Source organism: Sylvia atricapilla, chromosome 27 (genome assembly GCF_009819655.1).
Source record: "Sylvia atricapilla isolate bSylAtr1 chromosome 27, bSylAtr1.pri, whole genome shotgun sequence".
Classification (NCBI taxonomy): Eukaryota; Metazoa; Chordata; class Aves; order Passeriformes; family Sylviidae; genus Sylvia; species Sylvia atricapilla.
Genome location: NC_089166.1, coordinates 110,787 through 134,191, shown reverse-complemented (window position 1 = coordinate 134,191; position 23,405 = coordinate 110,787). Strand labels below are relative to the sequence as shown.

Below are 23,405 nucleotides of genomic sequence, written 5' to 3'. Positions count from 1 at the left end.
TGAACGTGTCCCTAGTCAAACACTTCATGGAATTTTCACCATTCCATCCAATTCTCCTCGAGACAAAGACCATGTCTGGAAAACATCAACCTTTACATTCACCTTCCAACTGTAACTGTGGAGAAGCAGTTTTTCTAGGTCCCACGTGACAATGACCAACAGCTGCAACATTAATTACATGTAAAGATTCATAGTGCCTCAAGTAAGAAACAGGGCATTTGTTGATTTAAAGAAATAACTGCAGCAAAGCAATGAGCTTTTATATGCTGCACTGCAACGAGCTACAAACTCAGCCTGAATTAACCTCATTTCATTTCAGCACCACTTGCCTCATTCCATTAGAGATGTCCCAGCTAACACATACAAGTTGGCAAGGAGTGAAATAAATTTTTTACCCTAATCTACATAAACCTTCATAAACTCAGCCACAGAAGGATACACCTAAATATAGCCACATCACCCCAGACCGCTCCAGCTGCCAAACTGAAAAAATTGGCAGGCAGAAAGTGTAAGTCCAAACCATTCCCAAGGGAGGGCAGCAGCCTCGGGCAGTCACACATGGTCTGTGCCCCAACCTTGGTGCACCTTTAGAACATTATTCTCTGCTGGACACTACAGGCAGTGAGTTTACAGCATATCCACGCAAAAAGACTCAAACCCAAAACCCCGAGGTCTGTCCTGATCAAGGCTTGAGTTCAAAATCCACACCACTTCCTGGATGTTTAACTCCTTTTTCAGCAATGGTCTCAATTAAGGGAAAAAAAAATTAAGATCACTGGCTTAATTCATATAACAATCCTGCAAATAGACAGAGATTAAACAGGTAAAGCCATTTCTGTGTCGGGCCTGAGGGTGTTATAAATCATGGTGAGCACGCAAAAGGTCTTAAAATGAAATGAAAAATACCTCTACAGTAGCATCACCTGACCCTAAATCCATTCTGTGCTAGATCAGAATTCCTGCTGCACCAGCTGACAAGCAGGATGAGGAATGGGGGGAATGGGATAAAGAATGGGATAACAAATGAGATGATTGCGTTGCAGGGCTCTATCCTGGCTGCTACTCAGGCTAGAAATGCAGGGTCTGGGTAAAACAGCACTGCAACAGAGTGAGGCCCTCCCACCTCCGGAGTCCAACTCCCTGCCAGCACTGTGAGACAGAACAGCTCAGCAAAGCTTCAGTTTAGAAACTGCAGTTTATTACTTGCAGAAACAAGGTAATTAATGCTGTAAAGCAGAGTCCACTATTGTGAACATGAATGAAATCTGTTAAAAAAGTCACCGAGATGAGACATTTTTCAGGATGCTCCTCTTTGGGGAATGAGGTGTTGAGACTCAAAAAATTCCATAATTCTCACAAATGTTACTCATTATGAACAGAACATTTCATAATACTGACGAGAATGTCAAAATTCAAATGCTTTAACTGTAAGATCACAAAATATTTAAACTGAGTTAAATTTATCTTGATGTGCCTTTTGAGCTGCTCTTTGTTCCCTTCTCAAAGTAGATAAAGTTGGAAACAAATCCATCTTGTTTCATTGTCAGTAGCATCTATTCTGCTTAGTAGCATCTATTTTGCTTAGCAGACACTTAGGCAAATTTATTAAGAAACCTTTTTTTAACCTACAAACACATACATTTGTGAAAGCATCTTGATAAAAGCTCAGCAATAAGAGGAAAAAATAGTAAAAAAGAGTAATTGGAAGAAGCTACAGGCCAGGGACTACCAGGAGGGGACAGGGCTCTTTTCTATGTTATTTTCCATCAAATAATCCACAGAATCTAAGCGAAGACATCTGGTCCTTACTGTACCATACCTGTACACTTCACTGCAGCAGTGGGGCCAGAGGATTACACTGCTCACTGCTTTCCTTTTTAAGCTGCTTTTTCCTCATACCTGCACAGGATGATCCCCTGACAATTCAGTGGGGAGCAGAGTGCAGACAGTCACAGGGAAAAAGTGTGGCTCCATTTCAACTTGGGGTATATGAACACACTTCTACAGGAAGATGCCACATGGAGAATAGCCATTACTTAGGAGATTGCTGCTAAAGAAATAAAGTGCTGCTTGAACATCACTTGGATAAGCTTTGTATACTGGCAAGAAAAATTTGCTGGTTATTTCAAAGGATTGCTACGACTGGTGGAGTTTTTCCTGTATTCTGCTGCATTCCAGCAGCAAAGCTTCCAAGCCCACACTGGAGGGGCCATGAGGTGCTAAGTTCCCCCAGAGCAGCACATGATTCTTTGACTAGTTTTCTTTTCAGTAGCAGATTTTTGAACATTAACATTTGGCTGCTTCTACATAGTGAGAGCCAAAAAAATCCTGGAAGCTATTCAGAGGTTACAGTCAGGTCAGGATTTTCACCAGCCATTCTGTTTTACATGGAAAGGATTTCATGGCATCCAGGAGAAAGGGCTGACTTGCTCCTGCTTCACCTCTTGGCTCACCTTCTCTCCCATTCCCCATTGCTTTGCTTTTACAAATAAAGAATATCTTTATTTCTTCAAATTAAGAAGATTATATCTTCTTCTATTATATCTTCAAATAAAGAATTGGAAGATCTGGACCTTGTAACTTTTTTTATCTTTTCAACCTTTGCTCAGCTCTTAGAACTGACTGAGAGCTTGGGCAGAGGCATGACCCAACTGGGATAAAACATCCACTTTTACTCACTGTGACCCCTCCAGCCTAGCCCAACTTTTGGGCTGGATGTGGGAGAAGGTACAGCTCTGATGGTGGGACATGGTGAGCAGAGAAGTGAGGGGGTGGGATCCTGCAGTGACTTTTCCCAGGATTCATTAACCTACTTCAGCACACAGCTCAGAATAGCTCACCCATTGCATTTTAAGATCACGCAGGCAGAAGTGCTGCAAGGGTTGCTGTGGCATCCAAGAGCTGAACTAAGCCTAGATTCCCTGATCAGCCAAGCAAAATGTTAACCACTAGTGCAACTAACCTCCCTAAATTTTCAACCTGCCTTTCTTTTCTTTTTTTTTTTTTTTAACACTACATAAATTGTTGGCAAAATAAAATCTTCTGAAGCTGGGGAAATACTCAACCTAGAACATGTGGGAAAGACACCCAAGTGACAACCATTCTGTTTGATGTCATACAAACATTAATGTTTTCCCATTGTGCCTGTACAGTTACTGAACAGAATTAATCTGTGTATGTTATTTTCTCCAGATTCTTTACACCAGCAACCCACAGATCATTCAAGTGAAAAACCTGCTACAGCACCTACAGAAATTCACTGAAATTTGAGAAAATTTAGTTCAGCTCCTGCCCAAGGCATTCTCTTGCACCATTTAAGCAAGTTCCAAAAGTAAATTAATTGATGCAAACTTATCAACCTCATACATCCTAATTTTCCCCAACTACTGTTGTTGTACCTATGAGGAATGGAAGATGGAGGGGTACAGATCACCTTGGTCACTTGCAGTATTAACCTGAATAATGCAAAACCACTCCCCTAATTAAACACAGATAAGTATTATCTAAATAGAGCACTGCATCCAGCTCTGGGGTCCCCAAGGGACATGAAACAGCTAGGGTGACTCCAGAGGAGGTGACTGAGTTGATGACATGCCTGAAATCCCTCTGCTCTGGAGTAAGGCTGGGAGAGCAGGAGTTGTTCAGCCTGGAGAAGAGAAGGCTCCAGGGAGACCTTAAAGCCCCTTCCAGTGTCTAAAGGGGCTCCAGGAAAGCTGGAGAGGGACTTGGGACAAGGGCCTGGAGGGACAGGACAAGGGGTAGTGGCTTCCCACTGCCAGAGGGCAGGGTTAGATGAAGTATTGGGAATGTATTGTTCCCTGCACGTGTGGTGAGGCCCTGGCACAGGGTGCCCAGAGAAGCTGTGGTTGCCCCTGGATCCCTGGCAGTGCCCAAGGCCAGGCTGGATGAGACTTGGAGCAACCTGGGACAGTGGAAGGTGTCCCTGCCCATGGCAGGGGCATGGAACTGGATGATCTTCAAGATCCCTTCCAACTCAAACCATTCTGGGATTCTCTGACTATAGACCAACCCTTGTTAGACCAGCCCAGCACATCAGGGCTCAGCCAGCTGCAGTGAGGAGGAGGAGGAAGAGGAGGAGTATAGCCTAGCACTCACCAATGATGCCACTGTCTCTGCTCTCCAGTGTGGATGTGGGGCTGGTGACGGCCCCATAGGTGCAGTCCTTGGCTGTGACACTGGTGCTGACGGGTGGCAGGGTGGAGCAGGGGCTGCTGGCCGGCGGCGAGGCCGTGCTGCTCGTCAGCGTGGAGCAGGGGCTGATGCGCTGTGTCACCGCGGAGCTCTGGAAAAGGGGGAAGCAGGAACACATCACTCACCACAGGCACTGCAAGGGGGAGAGTCTTTCTAAAGTTCACACTTGAGGATTTGCTTTGTCTGGTGAGGTTAGAAAGTGCTGTACAGTTGGAAATGAAAACATCTGCTAGGCCACCCCCCCCCCCCTATGGCAGACACTGGGCTCATTTTCTCCTTCACGCTTCAGAGATCCCAGCCTCCATGTTCAATAGGAGCCACAGGAAACATAAATAGTGGTATTTATCAAAAGCCTGATTCCATACTTGATCGGGAGTTTTGATTGTTTTGTTAGTATCGAACTGAAAGCTTAAAAGAAAAAAGCACAAATAAGCAAAAACCATGACAGAAAGGTAAACCCCGTGCCTCTGTTGGATAGCTCTGGGGCGGGAAGCACTCAGTGTGATCTCACCTTTACTTACAGCTACAATCATCACATCCCAGAAATCCTACAAAGACCTCTGGGCCATTTCCATCTGCTCAGAATCCTTGTGGGGCTGCCATTTTCATTTTGCTCTATAAATGCTTCCTCCTTTACAGGAAAGCAACAGCGATCCCTTATCCAGATACCAGATGGCCCTTTCCTGCCCAGGCATGCTTTCCCCACCAGACAAAGTTTAAACAAACCCTTAATAATATGGAAAATAAAGAACATGCTGTTTTAAAAGTGATTTTTGGTAAGACTCTATAGGATACTGTGTCCAGGGGACCTGGAGGAGTTTATCCATCTGATCCTGTGCAGGGAGATGGATTTACTAAAAAAACCAAAATCATTCTTGAATACAATTCAATGTGTGACAGAGCCCTTGTTTTAACCATGGGCTACTGAATACAGAAGCTCCCCTGGAAAAAGGTCCTCCCTGCTGAAGATACATCCTGGAGCATCTGCAGGGGATAAAACTTCTATGCAGGGTCAAGGGGGTTAGCAGGCACAGGTGGCTTCTTGTGTACTCAACACACCAACTTCATCACTCTTACACTGGACTTTAGAGCATTTTTTTTTCAACAAATGGGCCATTTCAACACTTTACTTGGACAGGACTGACCACAGAACAGTCACCCACTGACAGGGTGGGCACTGGAGGAGCCACACCCTCAGAAGAGTCAGTCCATCGCCCCTTGAGGATGGGCAAAAATGAAGCATTAAAAAATGAGAGTTTCAGCAGGTGATCCTCCCTTGAGTTCATCTTTAGGGCTCTGCAGAGGGAGGTGACACAACGTCTCCCTGGCTCAGGGGACAGTGCAGTGCACAGCCAGTTCTGCACTGCTGCTGTTGGCTGAAGCTAGGCTTAGCAGGCAGCACTTCACGCACTGTACAATGAGCCTGGTCCCAATTAAGGAACAGGACAGGTTTATTCCCCATCTGGAATTTCGTTAAATGAGATTTCTTTTATTCTGTGTGACCATCCCCATGTAACTGTGTGTTTTTGTATCCCCTCCTCTGCGGCATTTGAAAACAGAAAGCATCATACCTGCAAACTGCATAACAGGCTTGACATGTAATTTTTTTCCTCCTCCCTAGTCCATATTTGAAACTTAAAAAATGTCTGAGAAGGACTTTTTTTAAGTTGAACATGACGTTTTTTATTAGGAGGCAGCTACCATGTGAAGCTACCAGGATAAAACCTACTTTGTCCAAGCATCCCCATGGGTTTTGTGAAAATCCCTACTCAGAGTGTAACTGCCCTGGTGCTGGAGACAGCACAGAGCATCCCTGGCAGGAGGGACAGGGCAGCCTCTTGACCACCCCACAGCTCTGCTCTCATGCCAGAGGGAGCAGAATCGATCTCAGCCTAATTACAGAATATCCCCAACACAGATCAGCACACCAGCAAACCAGAGACACAGTGCCAATGTCACAGCTCTGCCAGCGGGTTTGTGTATTAACACAGACATCCCAACACAGCAGAAAATGATCTGTGAGTATTTCCATGTTAATTTAATCTCCCTGTGGTGTCCATCAGGGTCAGTCTCTTCTTCCAAGCAAAATGCAACAGGATAAGGGGAAATTGCCTGAGGCTGGGCCAGGGGATGTTCAGGTTGGATATCAAGGAAAATTTCTTCACTGACAGAGTGGTCAGGCATTGGAATGGGCTGCCTAAAGCAGTCGTGGAGCCACCATCCCCGGAAGCATTCAAACAACAAGTAGATATGGCACTTTGTGATATGGTTTAGTGACATGGTTGGATTCAGTCAAAGGTTGGACTTGATGATGTTGGAGACCTTTTCCAACCTTGACGATACAGTGATTCTAAAATACCCACAGTGTACGTGGTGGCTGCCAACACGTGGTCATCTCTCTTGAAGTACCTGGGACAAGCAAAGCAATACTGTCCTCTCTCCATCCAATTTAAAGTGCCACTGGTAAATCCCACTTATTGTTATTTTCCATTCCTTCATGTTCTAGGCACTGGCAAGTACCTCTCCTTTTTCCCCACTGCCTTCTAGGAACTGTAGGCAAGCTGACTGCTCTGGTAATTTTGGCTCTCTAAATATTCTGGTTTCACACATTCATTACATCACCTGTCATGTGCTTTCTCTCTCCACGAACCTTTTCCATCGCCTCATACTGCAAGTTTTTCAGATGTCTAAATACACAATTGATTTGTCTAAATCTGGTTTTAATTTTACAAAATTATTTCTAGGCCATTCATTGTAGTGGCCAAATTAAAAACTACTTGTGTGTCATATTCAGTGAAAATATTCCATTATTTTGTTCCTTTTAAAATTGATGAGGTTTATTATTATTCTTAATATAACCTAATACAGGGCTCTTTTTGGCTTGTGCCACACAGGTGTTTTCACTGAGCTATCCATCACAATGGAACCATCTACTGATTTATTGCAGCTGATGGGATTCCATCAGCACACCTGAGCCATTTAATCAGCTTTTCCCAATATTTTTTTTACCTCACTGACAGTCCAATGTACTGCATCAAGTTTAAGGTAATACAACTGGGGAGCTTTGGACAAGGAAGGCCAAGGGTATCCTAGGCTGCATGTGGAAGAGTCATGCTGGCAGGGGAAGGAGGTGATGCTTCTTCTCTGTCCAGCCCTACTCAGTGCCATGTCCTTTTTATGTTGGGGGCACCAGAATCGTACAGAGAATTCCAGGTGGGGAATACCTCAACCCAGTCTCAGCTGGCCCTGCTTGAAGCAGAAGGTTGGTTTAGATGATCTCCAGAAGTGCCTACCGGTCTCAAACTACAGCATCTAAAAATTCTATCACCTTACATATGGGATCTTCCAGAATATAAATCTTTATTACTATTATAAATTCTCTATGGTGGAGTTTTTCTGTGTCTTTGTTTTACCTGTCATTTAAAACAAATTCCCACTGAAACTTATCTCAGTGCAAAATAACATCCACTAACTTTAAAACACAAAAATCATTGCACTTTAGAGCAAATTAAAATTCAGTTTAAGGATGGTACACTCATCTTCCCTCCAGCTGATAAAACTATTGTTTCATGAAATGCCAGAAGTGGTAGAAGTTCCTTTATTTGCTGTGTTATCAATGCAGCTCCTGAAGAACAAGCTCCTTGCAACTGGAAATTGTGAAATAACACAGTATATCACTTGGCATTGATTGACATGTTTTTTTTTTGTATTGATACAGAAGAATGTTCCTCTGTGTGAGTTTTAAATATAAATTTCCACTGACAGAACATTCTGTATTATTGCTGCTGTTTCATCTGTCACATTTTCACTGAACTTTGAAAAATTACTCTGTTCTGCCAGAGCCTCAATGTCCTTTGTGCTGCTCTGGCAGATAATACACTTAGAAAGAATCTTCCAAAAAGTAGGAGAGAAAGGATTCAATCCTTAGCATTTGGGATCTCCCATTAAGGAAAGCCCAATTAAAAGCACAGAAAACATACTATTTTATTACAATCTGAATCAGAGAATATATCCTTGGATATTCAAAATAAGGCAACTAGGGGAAAAGGTAATGTAGAGATTGGGCAGTTTCAGTGCAAATACTCCCATTCTTTATCTTCCTTTCAGCTTACGCACTGGTGAGATGGCAAAAAATTATTGTCTCGCCTGAGAAGACAAGGCATGGCTAGAATAACAAGAAGCAGCTTTTGATACAAAGAATGTTTTCTTTGCTCAGCTCATGTAAATTAACACATTAGAACCCAGAAGATTGTTCTATTTTTAGATTCAAGTGCAAACTACTGGTCAAAGTCTCAATCAGATTTTAATTAATCAATGATTAATAGAAGAATTATTCTTTGCAAATCCCATAAATATCTCATTGCATGATTTTGAACATGACCGGAAGCAGGGTAGAAGAAGAAATTCAGTTTGGGATGGAGATCTGGAGAGATTTTCCCAAAATTTGCTGCAATTTGGAAGCAGCTATACCTTGGACAAGCTGCTATACTTTGGATTTGTTTGCTGAGACAGCCAGTGAGAGATGGCAGTCAGAGGAGAGCCCCAGAAATGTGAGATGGCTGGGGCTGAGGTGGAGAGGCTGATGGAGAGAAGGAAGAGAGGCTGATGGAGAAGGTTCATTCAGCCTACAGAAACACTGGATCCAAGGACAGCTGCACCCTTTCACTATCTGCAGGGCCTGGAGAGAAGACACAGCCATGCTCCTCTCAGAAGTGGAAAGGACAAGGAGCTACAAACACAGGTTCCACCGAGGCAATTTTCTACTAGGTAGAAGAAAACTGTTTTTCACAGTTAAAGTTGGTGAGCCCCAAGACAGGCTGTCAGGAGAGTCCACTGATCTCTGTCAGTGGGATCTTCAAACCTTGCCTGGGTGAGCCCTGAGAACCATGGTCCCTGCCTGAAGCCAGCCCTGCCTCTGGGGAGTGCATGGATGGTTGACCTCATGAGGTCATTTCCAACCTTGAGTAGCCCAGTATCAAGGCAAGTGCTGACATCAGGAGATGCTTACAGAGGACAGAAAAAATTAACTTGGTAATTGAGGAACCAGCCTCTCTTTATCTTCTGAACATGAATGGCATTCAAAGGCTGTGGAAAAAACTTTTTCATGCAAAAATTAGCACACAGCCCAAGATACCAATCTAGTTTAGAGGACAAGCCTCTGCTATTTCTCTTTAGATTTTTTTTTCTATTTATTCACCAAAGACATCCTTGGTTTTAGAGAAAATAAGCCATTTTAAATTTTGTCAAATGGTAACAAAAGGAACCATTTATAGTAGAAAGCCCTGTTTGGCTTTGAAGTATTCAGTTGAAAAAGCCACCTGTTAAGAGGATATTTTCTAGTCCAGTGTATAGTATAGTCCATTTTAAATGGACTTGCTGTAGAAAATTGAATGGAAAGTGTTAAAAGTGTAACATATGTGTTAAAGACAAAAGCTTTACAAAATCACATTACTTGGCTCTCAATAAGACTAGCTCACACAGGAGATCAAAAGCATCTTGTGTCAGTCAGTCAACCTAACCTGGCCTTGGACCCTTCCAGGGATCTGGGGACAGCCACAGCTTCTCTGGGCAACCTGTGCCAGGGCCTCACCACTCCCACATGGAGGAATTGCTTCCCAACATCCCATCTAACCCTGCTCCCTGGCAGTGGGAAGCCATTCATGTCACTCCAGGCTCTTGTCCTACATCCCTCTCCCGTTCTCCCCTTTAGCCCCTTAGGCTCTAAGGTCTCCCTGGAGCTTCTCTTCTCCAGTCTGAACATTCCAGTTTTCCTAGCCTGGCTCCAGAGCAGAGGGGCTCCAGCACTTGGACCAACTCCATGGCCTCCTCTGGACTTGCTCCAACAATCATCTGTTCTGTGCTGAGGACAGGCCACTTTTCACTGATTCTGTTCTTAAGGAATTCAGGTTCTCTGAATGACATTTATGTTAAATTTCTGAGTGACCCATGCAGAGTCACCCAATGGCAATTAAAACAACAGAGAATTGCAAGTGGATGCTGAGGTTTGTGCTCTTCTGCTACATACTGGACTATCTGTCTGTGAATTTAAATACAAAATGGGGTGGAGGGGAAAGGCCTCCTATTTTCACTCTCAGCAAAACTGCAAATTGTCCATACCTGATGAGAAGGAGGGAGAAACTCAGGCTCAGACAATTTCTACAAAATCTATATCACAGCCCAAAGCTTTCCAGCCAGCCAAGGGTGTAACAAGCTCCATCACATTAAAGATTTTATGATTTGCCTTCTTTATCTGTTTTCAAGCATGAAATCACTTTGTTGGGCAAATACGAGCAAGAACTGTAACCATCTGTAAAATCATGCTATTACTATTGCCCTCTCCCTTCTGCAGAGACTGTGAGTCTTTATGTAACACTACTGAAGTTCTTCTGAAAAATCACAGAGAGGATGCCAGGCAAGTACAGATTATTTTGGTCACTATAATCTGATTAGAAACACTGCCCACTCCTACATTTGCAGAAACAAAAAAACAACAGAAGCTGTCTCACATGGCTGATCCCTGAACCACGGCCTGCTGTTCTGTAAGGATGAGTCACCGTGTGATGAGGAGAATACAACCTTTACCTCAGCACCATTATTTCATCAGTAGGAGACACCTCATTGCCACAGAATTAGACAATAACCACCCTCTCCCAAACACCACAGTGATCCCAACCCATGCCATTTGGGATTGGGAGCGGGGGAGTCATACCTGGTTCTCGTCCTGCACCTCCATGCTGTACTGGGGCCCTGGCTGAACCTCTGTGACTTTCTCTCCAAGGAGGAAGCCCAGGCGAGTCATGAGTGTGTTTGCTGCCTCATCTACAGATGGAGGGGGTCCCAGCTCTTGCTCAGTATCACCTAAAGAGGAGAAAACCAGATTCAGACAGGAATTGTTTACTTTGGCTGCTGCTTAGGGGCTTTACCAACACAACACTGCTACCTGCTGTGTACTCTCAGCATCCAGGTTTTCAGGTTACTCACATTATTCAAGTCTGTTTTACCATTCCATGCTGGTTATTAACTTTAGTTTATGTGCCAAAGATATAAGTTTTTTCCAGTGTTAACTGCTTCTTCTCCTCTCACTGCTCATTATTTTCTCAGCCCCTCCCATGGAAGCACACCCAGGCATCTTGTCCCTGTAGCAGAAGCACCAGAGCTACCAGGGAACAATATTTTCTGGACAAGCATTGGAGAAGAGAGAGTGTTTGCTCCCCTCCCTCCCTTTTTTGGAGATACAGAAACTGTCTCCAAATTACTCACACAGAAGACAAGGCTATGAGAGCCATTTGGAGGGTGCTCCATAAGCTGCAGGGCAACAAACCTGTGCTACTGAGCAGTTAACAGGAAAGACCGGGACAGAAAACACATGTGTAACTTCCACTGTCACCTGCTATCCCCAACACACTCATGGTCATATGGAGATCGAGGTATTTCCAGATGTAACTCACCTTCAGCACTCACCCTATGGGCCATGCCACAAAGTAGCCTGCCTGACAATTCCCCATCAAGTCAACAAAACAGGCCAAAACCAACATTCCTAACTTTTTTTTCAATTTTTTTCCACCATCTGCAGGGAAAGCAGCACAGATAGGCTTTCAGCTAACAATGCACACCAAGAAAAGGCCAGGCATGTACACCAGGATGTATTTCTGTATCCTTTTAATTTTACAACAAAAGTCTGTGGAGGTTTTTGACTTGTAGTATCACACGTGTAATTTGGGTTCTGAAAGTGAAGTTCCTTCCTGCTCACACCAGCGGCAGGGTTAAAGCCTGAAGGTCAAGTTCTTACCACATTACATTGAAGTAATACTGTGCTTAGTGCAGTTATAGGAGACTAATTAGGATTTGCAATTAGTCGACAGTTAATTATTCATCTGATAATGTACAATCTGGAAAAGAGCCCATCTCCATTTCCCAGGTCTGTCCTGGTTTGGGCTCCTCCAGCACTCAGCCTGCAGCAGCAGTAAAAGGATGCTACTTCCAATAAAATACTGCTTTTTGGTAACTGTAACCAAAATCCACAAATCATGGAATCTGGGATATGTACAAAACATCAAAAAATTTAAGCCAGTTGCTTCCAGAAATTCCCATTAAACTCGTAGAGCTTACAGCTCACAGAAGCTTACAGCAATTTTTGGATGTCTCATCTGCACTACTGCAAATTAAAAACCTGGGAGCATCTCCCATGCAACCATGGCTGCATTCCTAAGCACCATCAGCTCTGGGAGTTGAGCATCTGGAGCTGTGCTTCCACAGCGGCTCCACTGTTATGAAAATGGATGCTATAGTAGGTCCACATAAACTGTCTAAGTTACTGAATCCCCATTGTACTGCTTGAACCAATGCTAACGTGAATCCGATAGATTTGAGACAAATTTAGACGGATGGCCCAATTTGTGGAACTGCTGACCACCCACAGTCAATCTGTGGGCATTTACTGGCTCTAGGAGCCCAAGCCAGAACAGACATTTATGTAAAATGAAAACTAGAGACTTTTATTTCCAGGGTTGTTTCTTTCTTTGAAAAGAAAGACTACCTTTTTAAAGGTAGACTTTTTTGGTAAAAGCCATTCCATGGATGTAGCACTGATGCCTTGAGAAGTTACCTAGAACAGAGCCTAGACAGTGTTAAAGGAATAAAGTAGGTATTTATTAAAAAGGCCTTCAAAGTACACACCTTGGGCAATACAAGAGCCCGACTGAGGATACACCCAAGATGGACAATGGGTCACATGTTTTTACATTTTTATAAGTTTTGGTCCATTTACATATTGGGGTTTATTGTCCAATTACAGCTTCAGGTTATGAAGTCCTATCTTCCCAGACTGCCCTCCTCAATTTGCTATTGTCTACACTTCTTGAGCCTGAAGCTGCAAGGGTGTCCTCGGTTCTTGGGCTGGAAAAGGTTTGTTTATATGAAGTTCAGAGTTATATACTAATGCAGTACAGAATCTGGAAATATGAAAGCTAAAACTTAGGGCATCAGCTTCACAGCTTATTGTGCATTCCCCACTCTGTCTTCACAACCACGATATTAAAAATATTCAAGTGATGCTGACTTACACATCTGCGCAGAAAGGAACAGCTGGATCTACCTCTGCATTGCTCACCTGCTAGGATTTAGGAGTGCCAAGGCGAGGTAGCTGCAGGGCACTGGGCACAAATAGTTTCCTTTGCCTTAGTGCTAGGAACAACTCCCAACCAAAATTCATTCCTTGGAGGTTGAGCTTAACCTTGCCCTTAACCCCACCCCCTTTCTCTTAAACTACCCCTAAAACATCTCCAAGGGGCATGAACCTGGCTTTCATCTGTAAAATACAGAAAACTACAAGCTTACCCCAAGTCACTGTGTAGGTACATTGAAGATAGTGCGGATAATAATTATGTGCTTAGATAATGGTCCTATTGGCAGGGCATTGGAACCACATCATCTTCAAGGTCACTTCAACCCAAACCAGTCTGTGATTGCAATTCACAGAATCACAGAAAGGTTTGGCATGGGGAGATGGCATGGGGGAGACCTTAAAGCCCATCCAGTCCCCCCTTCCATGGGCAGAGACACCTTCCACTATCCCAGGTTGCTCCAAGCCCCACCCAGCCTGGCCTTGGACACTTCCAGGGATGGGTCAGCAACAGCTTCTCTGGGCAACCTGTGCCAGGGCCTCACCACCCTCACAGGGAATAATTTCCTCATATCTGATCTAACTCTGACCTCCTTCAGCTAAAGTTCTTCTGCCTTGTCTTGTTACTCCATGCTCATTCCCTGCAAGATGCTGGTCATCATACAAGGTATCACCAGCTGAACCACAGCACTGGAGCTGTAAGACCCCCATATTTCATACAGAACTACCCATTATTTTATTATAACCTGGCTTTCAAAGCACAGATAACTTTGAACTTAAGCAAAGCTCCACTGTACTGGATCATCCCTTCCTTAAGTCTTAAAAAATAGGTGGAATCATAGGTGGAATGTCAAAGAACAGATGTAGCAGCTCTGAGGTGCCTGTGAATGGGTATTATAGAAAAAAGCTGTAAGTTGCCTCTCAGGGCTGACAGTAAGACCTAATACTCCCTTCCTAAGTTCAGTGAAAGGGCATAACTGGCTTTTTCTCCCTTCCCACGTATGTTATCCAGTTGGTGCTGCAACCACACTTTACACTCACTTCAGCACACTCCCTTCTCACCAGGAAATTCGAGTACAGAATTGATAACAGAAATTGCCTGAGATATTTTTAACTGTTTTGACACCACTGCTATAACCAGCTACAACAGTTTTAACACACCCCCCAGTCAACTCCAATAATAGAGTATATCAATAACCCGTAACACACTGCCCAGTTGTGTACATGCAAACCCAAAGCCAAACAATGGATTAAAGAGAGCCCAAATGCTGATGCTCTGAAGCTGCTGCACTTACATGAGCTTATGTGCACTAGTATTTTAAAGAGTTCTATGAGCTGTTTAACTTGATATCCCTTTATGTCCAGCAGAAAGCTTATATTTTTATATAAAACATACAAAGCAACAGGAGGAAAAGGGTTCTTGGGAGTTGGTGTGCTGTTGTGCCGGAAGGTGACTGTAGCTACCACCACAGTTGGTGGTAGCAAGCTACCCCCCCACAAGCTACCCACCAAGGCAGGTCTCTGTCAGCTTCCTCTTGGCCACCAAACCATGTAACTTGGGTTTTCACACCAGCTGACAGCTTTACTTGGCTGTTCCTGTCATTTATGTCTCATGGAATCACTCAGTACCAATCTCCCAACATTTTGCAGCCAGGTAAACGCTGTATCCCAGCACACTGTCACATCTCCAAGTCAGCTACATTTGCCTGTCCAGGTCTTTCAACTGCTTTAGAGTAGACACATCTTGAATATACCTCTAAATTTCTGTTAAAGCCACTACGTACCAGCTTAACCATGGCAGGGATGGCTGAATTCAGCTCCTAATGAAACAGGGGAAACAATTCTTCTATAGGGAAAATGAAAAAAAGGCAATTTTTTTTGTTGGCATGACGGAATTTCGAATACTGAAGTGCTCTGGTTTTTGCCCAGTAGAACAGAGCCCATTCTGTCCCTCTACTGGTGGACCCCAACAAGCCTTGGTTGGTTGTCAGCAAGAGAGCTTAATGTCAAACCCCTCTGCAGTAAAATGTCACTGGAAAGGACACCAGAGCCACCAGAGTGTGATCCAGCCTTGCACCCAATGGTATGTGGCCTGGCCCCAAGGGGAAACCCAGAATGGTTTGGGTTGGAAGGGAGCTTCAAAGGCCATCAGAGAATTAAGTCACATTTATGTTGGATTTTCAACTATTTCATTATCACGAAGATGGGATTTCTCCTAAAGAAGTGCTGTGCACAGGTACTGGAGCCCACTGGCTGGGGCTGGATTGTGATTCCCTCTCTTCCCTGGCTCTCACCCTCCTGGTTTTCCTGCTGTCTGTCCCCTTCCTAATCATCTCTGCATGCAGCAGCATTGCATCCATTGAGTTCCTGTTCCCAGCATTTTAATGCTCTTGTTAATAAAAATGCCAGATAACCTGAACACAGGGAGTATTTTATTCTGAAAGGACAGCCTGTTTCACATTTCTCTGAGAACTTTTAGCTTCTTCTGACATGCAATCCTGCAGTTACCTGGCTTTTCTGAAGATTAAGGATTAAAGAAAGAAGCACAGCTATTACTGACTACCTAAAATTTGACTGCAAATTTCATGTAATCTTTTGAGTACTACCTTTCACTTTTCAGAAGATACATTTAATTTCTGTACAGCTCACTACAAATAATCTAAATGTCTTATTTTTGATTTCTTTTGTTTTTGCAGTGCAAAGTAACGCTGATTGCTTACATTTTTCTTAAAATTGTAAGAAAAAAAAAAAAAAAAAAAAAAAAAAAAAAAAAAAAAAAAAAAAAAAAAAAAAAAAAAAAGAAAAATCCCTATGCTTCTTGGACAAATTACCTCTGCTTCCAACCAGACTGCAGCTTGGGAGACTCATCTGTCTTGGAGCTGTTCATGGATTTTTATTTATGTTATTAGAAATAAGCAATTCACTGCAATCTGTTTGTGCTCTGCAGGCTGTATCTGTGATGGAAGTCCTTGGACTGGTTGCAAAGAGCTCATAAATCTTTGACTTCAGTACCTGACTTGTTGACTGCAGGTTTGGAGCACTTGCCTTCCAATTAACCACAATGAATTCCAAATGGGGAAAAGTTTTTATATTAAATTATTTTTAGTAAGGTTTAGACAAGGCCTTTTCCATGTGAGATCAGTAAATGCAACAGTGTGTGCAAAGGTTATGTCACTGGAAGTGGTTTCATCTCTGGCTAAAGGGGATTATAGACAAGGTGAGTCTGGGCTCTGTTGGGGCTGCCCCATACCTGAAAGTGCCCAAGGCCAGGCTGGACGGGGCTTGCAGCAACCTGGTGTAGCAGAAGGTGTCTTTGCCCATGGCAGGGAGTGGGACTGGGTGGGCTTTAGGTTCATTTCAACCTAAAGCATCCCATGATCTGTGAAAGTAAAAGAAACTAGAATATCTGATTTCTCCAGCTCTAGCCCTTGAGGACATGACTCCTCATGGAAGAGAGAACGATGATTCTTTCCTGACTGTCTATTTTGCTTCTGGATTGAATTACACTGGAACAGACGCCACAAGAGGACTGGGTGGGCAGGGAGATGGCAGAAGGTTAATTAGATCAGGGGCCTGGAATGCTAGAAGGTCACTGCTCCAAGGTGAGCACGTGCAGCCTAAGGCAGGGCAGGCTGGAAAGCCCGATGAGGCAGACACGGGAGAGATCGATGGATTGATCAGCCGGGACCAGGGGTGGGAACAGTGACACCAGTGGGGCTTCCAGGATGCAGAAGGGCACGGAGCAGCTCCATCATGAGCCTCCCCAAGTGCCCCTCACCTGTTTGATACTGGCAAGAGCAAACTTCAAATATTACACTTATGTCATTAGTACCAATAATTAAATCCAACATTCAATTATTTAGACATTTCAGAAAGAGTGATGGTACCTAAGACTCACAAAGATACCTTTTTCTCTTTATTTTAACCAATTTTAGCAGATCTCAGCAGTGAACGCCTCCATGCTTTCCATCTACTTCTGCCCCTTTTAAAGTTAATGACTTTTTCTTTGACTGAACCGCAAAAATGCAAATTGGAGAGAATACAACCTAAGCTTGTCAAGCAATTTAATACCTCTGATCGTCCCTTCAAAAAATTCAACCCACTTTAAATACGTCAGCAGATCTCTGCAATTCACCCTGGAATTTAGCTGATTTAGGCCATTTAGGAGCAATTTCATATAGCCTGGCAGCTTTCTCAGATGTCTTATCTGCAAATACCCTTTGGATTTCTGAAGGGGTCAACTCTATCACCTCTGTTGGCATGACATGCAGCAGGATGCAGTTCATAAGTGCTCATTAATGCTCAGAGTATTCCTTGAAAACCAAATATATAATTTTACAGCAGAGTTATTAGGTTTGCTCTTTTCAAGAAACCATTCAAAACCTACAATGTTTTTATACTGTCATTTTCAAATAGTGCTTCTGTTACCTCCTTTCAATTCCTATATGAAAGCTGCAACGTATTTCAGCTGAAAATGATTACAAGCAAATGAAATTTCTTTATGATTTATTTGGTAATTCTGTGACTGGTTTGATAGCCACCATCATCTAATTTTAGATAAATGAGAGAGGGTAGTGCCCCTGGGAGACATTAACAATGCATCTGTAGTTCACAGAATATTTTGGTTTAATGGCTGTACTTTTACTTTCAAAACATCTGAAATCTATTTCAGTGAGTGTGTGAACTGGGTAACAGTTCCCTTAGTGGCACCTGTCCCTGAATTTGCCTGATACTGATTTACCTTAAGGAAATCAAAAATTGTTGAATTAGCAAGCAAAAAGAGGGAATATTATGTGCAAAGAGCGAGCATCTATGGAAGGCCAGAAATAAATGATACCATTTAGGATCCTGATCTTCAATTACATAACTGCAGAATTTTATCTAACAAGCCCTCTCCATCCGTGTGACCTGAATCTGTCCCATTATTATGTACATCTGCTTTAAATTATTCTGGATACACTTGAGCTGTATTTGGAAAATGTCCTTGACCATTTCTGCATATCCCCCTAATCTCAGAATTAATGGAAGATTTTTTTCATTAGTCTTGTTTACATCAAGAAGAGTTTTAAAAAAAATTAACCACTAAGGGATGAAGGCTGCCCTATATGCATCTCTATAAATGTCAATTTTTGTACTGCTGCACCTCCAATCCTGGAGTCAGTTTTGGGAAAGACAAGGAGGGGCTGGAGCATGTCCAGGGAAAGGAACGGAGCTGGGGAAGTGTCTGGAGCCCCAGAGCAGCTGAGGGAGCTGGGAAAGGGGCTCAGCCTGGAGAAAAGGAGGCTCAGGGGGATCTTGTGGCTCTGCACAACTCCCTCTGCACAAGGAGGGGACAGTGGTGGGTTCAGGCTCTGCTCCCAGGGAACAGGGACAGGAGGAGAGGGAACGGCCTCAGGCTGGGCCAGGAAAAGTTTAGACTGAATACTAGGGAAATTTTCTTCATGGAAAGGGTTGTCCAGTGACTTCCCAGGGCAGTGGTGCAATCCCCATCCCCAGAAGTGTTCAAAAAATGTGTGGATGTGGCACCTGAGGACACAGTTAGTGGTGAACATGGTGGTGGTGCTGAGGGAACGGTTGGACTTAATCTTAAGGGTCTTTTCCAACCTGAACAATTCTGTGGATCAAGTATTAGTAATCTGTGGCAGCAATGGAAAATGGTCTCACTAAAGTAAATCCCACCACAGAGAAGTGGCAAAGTAAATATATTCTTCCCAGATGACATCAGAGCCTTCTCATCAGCCAAAACCCCACACCAAACTGTGGAGGTGCTAATCTGCACCTCCAATTTGACCTGTGCTCCTACAGCTCCCCTCAGTGCCTCCCATTCCATCCATTTATTTCTGCCAGAAACTGCACAAATTTCCACCATTAATCCCACATCATCAGCCTCTTGCACCCCTTCCAAAGACATTTCCTCTAAGAAACTCAAACAAAAGAAATTCTCCTCAGCACAGCACATAAACACTACTGCCTCCCAATGCTTTTCCTGATTATGTTCTTTAATGTTCCTTCAAATGGATGGTCAGAAAGTTATTTTTTAATCTCAAACCCTTCTGAGCCGGAGCAGCTAATGAGTGTAACTTCACTACTATCATAGGACCTGGTTCACTGCATTTCATGTTCTCAAATTAAAACCCCACATGCACATTGGGGATGAATTTTCCTAGAACTGAGCTCCCTATCAAGGACCAACGAAAAAAGAATGGGGGAAATGGAGAGCACTCATTACTGAACACACATATACATATAAAAGGCCAGTTATCATAAATATGAGCCTGGACATGTGGAGTATCTCATGGAAGCAGGATTACACTTTGATCCCTGAAAATATTCCTGAGCTCTTTAAGAAAATCAAAGGCACCAGGACGGAAGCAGTAATTTTCCCACTGACGGAAAGCAGAGATGAAATTGGGTCTTCCTTTACAGTTTTTGGCACTTCAGCTAAAAAAAATTAATATGGAGCTGTGCTCCAGCTCTGGACCGCCAACACTGACTGATCAAAGGCCTTGGCTGATAAGTAAAGTTGTTTGTGTTTATTTTTAGGTCTTAAACTGACCTTTTATTCCAGACAAGTTTGAGAGTAGTGTATTACACTCTTATTGATGCAGAAGGCATTTTTACTATCAAAAAGAAGAAGAAACACTTCCTTAAATACTATGTGTTTGCTAAATCCCGTTTTTATTTTGCCATATTAGGCATGTGTCTTGGTTTGAAAGACAGGGTGTTTACCAAGAGAGGTGGGAACCTCCCATGGAATAGCAAATGTGACCCCCTTCCCTCCAATTTATTGTAACTCTGAAATTACAGGGTTTTCAGGCAAAGATATGGGAAAAGGAACAGCAGCTCTTTACTAGTGTGTGCGTGTAAGAAGGCAAACAAAGAACAGCTATGGCGTTAACACCAAACAGACCAGCCCAGCCCCCCGGCCTTCTCCCAGCTGCAGGCACCTTCCTCCTTGGTGCAGTTCCCGGCACAGCCGGCAGGGGCGCTGTGGCTGTGGGGCAGTGCAGCGATCCCCCGGCTGCAGGGGGCGCTGTGGCTGTGGGGCAGTGCAGCGATCCCCCGGCTGCAGGGGCGCTGTGGCTGTGGGGCAGTGCAGCGATCCCCGGCTGCAGGGGGCGCTGTGGCTGTGGGGCAGTGCAGTGATGCCCCGGCTGCAGGGGCGCTGTGGCTGTGGCTGTGGGGCAGTGCAGCGATCCCCCGGCTGCAGGGTGCTGTGGCTGTGGGGCAGTGCAGTGATGCCCCGGCTGCAGGGGGCGCTGTGGCTGTGGGGCAGTGCAGCGATGCCCCGGCTGCAGGAGCGCTGTGCTGTGGGGCAGTGCAGTGATCTCCCGGCTGCAGGGGCGCTGTGGCTGTGGGGCAGTGCAGTGATGCCCCGGCTGCAGGGGCGCTGTGGCGCCAGCATGGCTGCCTCTCTCCACACGGCCATGGCGGGCGGGATGGGTGGCGGAACGGGCTGCAGCAAGAACCTCGGAGCAGCGCCGGGATGGCAGAAGCAGGCAAGAGGAGCTCTGGTGAAATGTGCAGCTAACTGCATGTCTGTCACCTGTATCTGCCCCCTTCAGTACTCCAGTGTTTCTCACCCCTGCATTCTATGGATGAAATTACAGGCAAGACAGATGCCAAAAATACATGGGAATAGAGCAGGGAGCCCAGGAATGCTACCCCAGGCAGACTCTGCCAGCAGCCAGGAGTGGAGAGCAGCAGCAGTGACCTGCTCTAAGTGCTGAACATATGTGGTGGGACAAAGCTTCCCCACAAGGATGGGGCTCCTCATGAGAACATATGGAAGAGCCAGTGGGGACTTGACCCTGAGGAAACAAAACCAGCAAGTACAGGAGCTGGGGAGGAAGGCTGCTACAGTCTCAGTCCAAACACAAGGATTTTGGAACCTGCACTAAGTTTCAGGGCACTGGAGGAACTTGAAGCCAGGCTGGTACAACCAGTGCTTCCAAGCAAGGCTACACTTTCAAACTGGCAGCTGACCAAAATAGTCATGTTTGGACTCAAGGTAATTATTTTCTAGTGATTTGGAGTCAAAAAATTAGTGACATAAAGCGTCAAAAATTCTGCTTAATGAAGCGGAAAATCTATTGCACTACAGGAGGCTATGCGCAAATTGATCTTCTTTCTTCAGGGTCCAAGGGCAGCTGTGCTGCCCTGGAGAACAGAGCAGATGGGGCAGAGGGAATGCTGACGACTGAAGCCAATTTCACCAGCGGAACAACAGTCACGCTGGATAAGAATAAAGAAGTTCTTGTTCTGCAGTCCTGGGGAGGGTGAGGAAGTCACAGCAACTTACAAGAGAGCCCAAGTCATGATGTGGCTTTCAGAGCACTGCGTATTTACACTTATGGGCAGCTCTCCATAGCATCACTGAAATTCAAGGACTTTCATTCATAGGCTCTGGGACATGGAAACCAGGCTTATAAAGAACGGAGCAGTTTCCTACAAATGCAGCCACCCTTCTTCTATTGTTACAGCTAACAATAATGGTAAAATGAATACTGAGGGGGTTGCCTCCATAAAGAGGTGAAACAAAATAACAGCATTCCAAAACACTGTAGGAAAAAAGAAGTAGAAATATCGATCTCTTCCTCTAGACTCTAAAGTATCTGGGAATAAATGTCTGACCCAGAAGGAAAAAGGGAGGACTGATTAGTCACTCTAGTCACTAATCAGCAGAACCATGAGCAACACCTCCAGCAACCACCATCTCCTTCCCTGCCTTGTTTACAATACCTCTATTTCCACTCAGGGCAGGCATAAACACAAGGCAAAGGCTAACTTCAAATAAACCCCACCTAAAGACCTCCTAAAGAAAACAGGGAATGAAAATTGTGTAGAGGAAATGAAGAAAGAAGATTGTGTAAAGACATCAAGGGCATTACAAGCAGGAGCCCAAGCACAACTGGGATGGTGCTATCACTGACAAGGTCCCATTGTCATTGTGCTGGGACCCACCGAGTGCCAACACACAGCTAATCCAGCCTGACAGATGCTGAGAAGGAACAGAACTACCCAAGGTGAACAATTACAGATTTGTTTGGTTTATTGAGGGAGCTGCAACATGGATCCAGGGAAGCATCAGCCATTGACTGAACTGCTAAAATGCCTCAGCATTTTGAAAAAGTTGGCTTTCATTCTTTACCCTCTCCTCCAGCTATGTTTTTATGACAAAAACTTCCACTTCTTTAGAGCAGAGGATGGACACTTGCTGGGATTGTGCCTGATAGCACACACTTCCTAACAGGTTGCCCAGAGAAGCTGTGGCTGCCTCCCCCTGCAAGTGTTCAAGGACAGGCAGAATGGAACCTGTTCTAGTAGAAGCTGTCCCTACCGCCGTTGGGGAGGGATTGAATGATCTTTAAGGTGCTTTCCAACCCAAACCCTGCTGTGATTCGAGAGAATCAGTGTGGGCTGCTCTTGTCAAAAAATAATACACTAGAAGAGGAAACTCCTCTGCCAGAGTCACTCAATCAATAAGAAATCTGCCCCACCTGCTCAGATGTGGAAGAAAAGGTTTTATGCTGAACCTCACAGACCCATCACTGACAACTTCAAAACCATCAGGGTTGGTTTCCTTATGTATATATTTATTCACTGGCAGAAAGCTATAAATATCCAAAAAGCCAAAGTATTAGCACAAAATGTTACTGTTTCCCAACAGGCCAGTTGAAAACACGCACTGCTGCTTCCTGAGGCAAAACAACTCCTTAGATTCCCTGGGATCCATCCGGATGGGGCAGGCAGAAGTGCTAGGCTGCTGCTGCTGAAGTGAAACACAGCTCAGGAGCCATCTAGCTTACATCTTTGAAAGCAGTCACAGCACTTAAAAGTTGGGCAGTTCATCACAAAACAGAATTTGGATAATTTACAGCCTTTCCCCTTTTTTCCATTTTTTTTTCTTCTCTTCCAGGTACATGAACCCAAACCCTAGGTTTTAAGGGTTGGTTATTAATAGATTGCACCAGGAAGCTTCAAGAAAAGCATGTTATCTCCAATTATTTAACAGTTAAAACATATCTATGTTTTAATGGAATAATCTATGGGATTCATATTATTTTTAGTT

General features: G+C 44.2%; 1 protein-coding gene across 1 annotated transcript in view; it reads right to left on the bottom strand.

The window, feature by feature from the left end:
- The window catches only part of TANC2 (tetratricopeptide repeat, ankyrin repeat and coiled-coil containing 2), a 136,341-nt gene that overhangs the window by 65,332 nt on the left and 47,604 nt on the right, over positions 1-23,405 (bottom strand). The window contains exons 6-7 of the mRNA XM_066336714.1: positions 10,922-11,070; positions 4,117-4,303 (exon numbers count right to left, since the gene is read on the bottom strand). Coding sequence (XP_066192811.1) covers positions 4,117-4,303; positions 10,922-11,070 — 336 coding nt within the window. The remainder of the gene's footprint in view (positions 1-4,116; positions 4,304-10,921; positions 11,071-23,405) is intronic.